A 4,847-nucleotide genomic window follows, 5' to 3' on the forward strand; every position below is an offset into this window, starting at 1 on the left:
TATCAAACTTGTATATTAAAGGATACAAGGCCACTGTGATTACTGACCTCTCTAGCACGGGGTCTATGGCTCTAGCCTCAGCTGTCTCCATGATAATCCACCACTGTTTATGAGCCACTAAAGGTACACACGTTCAGGTATACTGAAGGTAAGTTTATAATGCATGTGAGAAAATACTAAAATACGTATAATTCAATTTATTTTTTTTTATTTTTTTTTGTAATATAATTAAAAAAAACCGAAAGGAGACATTTTTGGACACCTTGTATACATTAGAGGTGTGGAGGGCGGGAGGAAAATATAAATGGGTTATTTTCAGGCTGTTAAATAAAGATTTTCCTTTATATCCTCCAACAACATTGTCATTTTTCTTACTAATGTCGACGTTGTGGGCCGTTGGAGGGGGGAAAACACACATTAGTAGTATACAGTAAATATTATTCATGGATTTTTTTTTTAAGAATTTCGTGACGTAGACATATACTGTACATATTTACTTTCTCTCTGTCTGTCTGTCTCTCTGTCTGTCTGTCTCTCTGTCTGTCTGTCTCTCTGTCCGTCCGATATTGTCACTAACATCATCAAAGCTGTGGTTCACCTGTGTTCACGAATCATTTAAGTTAAAAATATTCTTAAATTCTGATCGATAAGTTATCCTCTTCTCTTGTTGGGGAGCTGAAGGAATGTGAAAAGGTGCGATGTTTACTGAAATAATATATCACTCACGGGTTACTGCTCTTATACACACTTGATACTGCAGTGATTCTCTCCACTACTTGTCTACCTTACAGATGGTGATGTAGTGTCTCACCTGTAGTATCTCACCTGTAGTGTCTCACCTGTAGTATCTTACCTGTAGTGTCTAACCTATAGTATGTCAAGTGTAGTATCTATCCTGCATTACCTCACCTGTAATATCTCACCTGTAATACCTCACCTGTATTACCTCACCTGTAATATCTCACCTGTAATTCCTCATCAGTATTACTTCACCCCTGTTACCTCACCTATATTACCTCATCAGTATTACCTCACTTGTATTAACTCACCTGTAACATCTCATCTTTGTTTGTTACAGCCTCAGTCAGGAGTGAAGAGCAATTTTTGCCCCCGAGTGATATTGTAACTCCAACCCCAAACGTATATAACAATTTATCCAGAGTTTGGGAATGGTTGCTGCAGGTGAGGTGTATATACGAGGTCACCATTAGTAAGAGTGTACAGACGATGGACAGCTTGTGTGTAGACGGTGACATACAACAGCCAGAGGACTTTTGTGTGTGTGTGTGTTGTAATGGACTCCCCTCTCACTCGCACACACACACTACATCACCGAACACAGGAAATAAATTACACGTCTTAACTCAAGGGTATTTTTTTTGTTACTGTACATTGGTTTAACACTCTATGATAGTCATCTGTCTTTTGCTGTTTGTATACAATCACTGTTGGCATCCAGGCACCCACTGTTGGCACTCAGGTCAACAGGAGAGGGGCAGGAACGGGGGAAAAGAGACGGGAGTTGAAATGGGGATGGGGCAAAAGAGAAGGATGTTGAAAGGGAGGAAAAGGGGAAAGAGAGAGGGAAGTTGAAATGGGTAAAAGGGGGAGGGAGGGAAGTTGAAATGTGGGAAGGGGGGGGGGAGAAGGGAGTTGAAATGTGGGTAGGGAGAGAGGGAAGTTGAAATAGGGGAAGAGGGGGGGGGGGCAAAGGGAGAGAGGGTAGAGGAAGGGAAATTCTCACCCAATAGGACATTTAAAACACCATTATCGTCTTCCTCAGTTTCCAAATTGGACGTTTCTCTGGCGCATGATTGAACTTTGTTTTCTGTTTGGGACTAAATTGAGCTCCATAAGGGACTTATTAGGGACTACACACAGACACACACACAGAGTTTGCGAAATTATTGGTAAATTTGGTAATAAAAATAGGAAGTCAATTTGGTGTATATAGGAACCAATGTTGTGTAAATATGGACCATCATTGTGTATCATGGACGAGAAAAAAAAAAGAATAAAATGTGGACAAGTTAATGAAATTATGGAAATTGGCGTAAAAGTGGAGAAAACATGGAAAATGGGGGTTAAATAGGGGGAAATAATTGGCCACACTTATAATGACATCTGTTGGCCACAAGTGAGGATAGTATCAGTTGGCCACAGTCAGGATTACACACACAGATACTTCTCCCGACATACACCACACACACACACACACACACACCACTCCAACACACAAGCACCTTTTCCACACACAAACAACACCCACAAACACAACCTTCCACACTTAGACACTTCCTCCCAATATACAAACAAACAAATAAACAAATAAAGGAACAAATAACACAGTGGGTCGGGTGTGCAAAAATTCCCATCAAATTTTATCTGGTCTCTCGGCGTTCCCACGGAGGGCGGAAGTGGAGGCAATATTTATAATTATTTTTATTATTATATTTTATTGCTGTTGTTGTTGTTTGGTGTTGTTTGTTGTTGTTATTGTTGTTGTTGAAGAGAAAGCTAAAAGAATGAGAATGTTCATATTGAGGGGAGAGGTATTTTTACTTTCACTCACACACTTGCATTGGCTTTCACTTACACTTACTTTCTCTCACACTCTCACCTTCACACACACACTACACTATACTACACTACACTACATTACACTACACTACACTACAATACACTACACTACACTACACTACACTACACTTACCTACTCTGCTGGACGGAAATGGAAGTGAAAATTTGAAACAGCATAATAACGGGAAGAGGAAACAGACACACCAAGGGGACAGCTCGGCCTGAATTGTCGCACACCTCAATATTCCCTGTCGCACACCTCAATATTCACTGTCGCACACCTCAATATTTCCTGTCGCACACCTCAACATTCCCTGTCGCACACCTCAATATTCACTGTCGCACACCTCTATATCCACTGTCGCACACCTCTATATCCACTGTCGCACACCTCTATATCCACTGTCGCACACCTCTATATCCACTGTCGCACGCTACCATATTCACTGTCGCACACCTCTATATCCACTGTCGCACTCTATATCCACTGTCGCACCTCAATATTCACTATCGCACACCTCTATATTCACTGTCCTTTTCTTCAATATTCACTGTCGCACACTTCCAATATTCCCTGTCGCACACCTCAATATTCCCTGTCGCACACCTCAATATTCACTGTCGCACACCTCAATATTCCCTGTCGCACACCTCAATATTCCATGTCGCACACTTCAATATTCCCTGTCGCACACCTCAATATTCCCTGTCGCACACCTCAATATTCCCTGTCGCACACCTCTATATCCGCTGTCGCACGCTTCCATATTCACTATCGCACAGCTCAATATTCACTATCGCACCCGGCCATCTACACAGCCGCCATCACTCCCTCAGTAATCGGATAAACGTGAAACATTACATAACTACCGACAACTTGGCTCGTGTCTCAACCAAAGCCGGGAGTGACGGCGTGTGCGAAAGGCATTAACCGGACCAGGTCTTGACCCTTATACGAGGAAACACACACACACATACACACACACACACACACACACACACACACACACGTTGCCAGGTGTATGATGAATTAAATACAGTGAGTTAATAAGTACGATATGTTTAAGCATGTGGGTGGCAGCAAGGGACCGATGCGTTGGCGGGCATATGACGCATGAATCTAGTATGCCGGAAAGTTACTACCAATGATATATTCAACCAGACTTGTGTTGGCATTCAGGCGACTCACTACTGGATGTATGGCGAATGAATCGTAAATTTCTGAGTTCTGAATTACGATACTTTTTAACCATAGAGGATAACAAGTGAGAAACGACACGCTGCCAAGTATACGATGAATCTTATCTATATACCGTACACCCGATTCTTTGCTTAACTTAACCTAACCAAGTATAAAGCCCAGTACGATACTTTCAACCTACTGCCAGGCATATGATGAATCACGGTAACTTACTGACGATTTTTTTTGGCAGTGGGAGAGAGTTGCTGGCTAAGTTATAGGAGTTAGGGAGTCAACATACAGACAGACAGACACGTATGGTAGTTATATAATCCCTTTTAGAGATTTGTATCATATTACATTATTTTTGTTTTGTTTTATTTTATTATAATAACTGTCCAGATCCTTAATACTCTTACATACACCATTCAGGCTCTCTCTCTCTCTCTCTCTCTCTCTCTCTCTCTCTCTCTCTCTCTCTCTCTCTCTACATACAACTTTAATACCTAACTATACAAACGACTCTGAGTTATACACACTCAATGTCTATTTCCCCCCTCCCCCCCCCACACACACACACAATCTTTATCAGTTTACTCAATTTAATTAAATAATACAAACCATTATCTCTTATATATTATTTTTCCTTTCTTTCTTTCAACTGGCTGGTTATTAATGTGTACAGGCAAGGTATACACGGTTAAATTAATCTCCCGCCATCCATCGCCACCGAATTAATTATGCACGAATCACGGTAAATCAGAATCTCGGTAAATCAAAATTTTTTGGGGGGCGTCAGATGCAAGCGTAGTTAAATTAACATTGGTTACCCGTGAGTTATGAATCCTCAGTCCGTGTGAAAAATGGCGCGCGCCGTATGATGTAAATAAACACTGGGTGACGTGGCGAGTTCTGATTGGTTCTTGGGAGAGCTTATGGGTGATTGGTTAGGTGTTATAATGTGATTAGTAATAGGTGAAGAGGATTGGAGAATTTCAGACTTAGGAATTGGTCGGGTTAATTCGGATTTTGATAAAATTGAGACCCGACCCGACCTGACCCGACCAAACCCGACCCGACCTGACCT

The 4,847-nt window shown here is 41.5% G+C and overlaps 1 protein-coding gene across 1 annotated transcript in view; it reads right to left on the reverse strand.

Moving 5' to 3' along the window:
* The window catches only part of LOC121872842 (leucine-rich repeat extensin-like protein 5), a 21,189-nt gene extending 21,098 nt beyond the window's left edge, over positions 1 to 91 (reverse strand). Inside the window, exon 1 of the mRNA XM_042375891.1 lies at positions 48 to 91. Coding sequence (XP_042231825.1) covers positions 48 to 91 — 44 coding nt within the window. The remainder of the gene's footprint in view (positions 1 to 47) is intronic.
* Between the last annotated feature and the right edge of the window lie 4,756 nt (positions 92 to 4,847).

This window comes from Homarus americanus, unplaced genomic scaffold, assembly GCF_018991925.1.
Source record: "Homarus americanus isolate GMGI-L3 unplaced genomic scaffold, GMGI_Hamer_2.0 scaffold11022, whole genome shotgun sequence".
In the NCBI taxonomy this organism is placed as follows: domain Eukaryota; kingdom Metazoa; phylum Arthropoda; class Malacostraca; order Decapoda; family Nephropidae; genus Homarus; species Homarus americanus.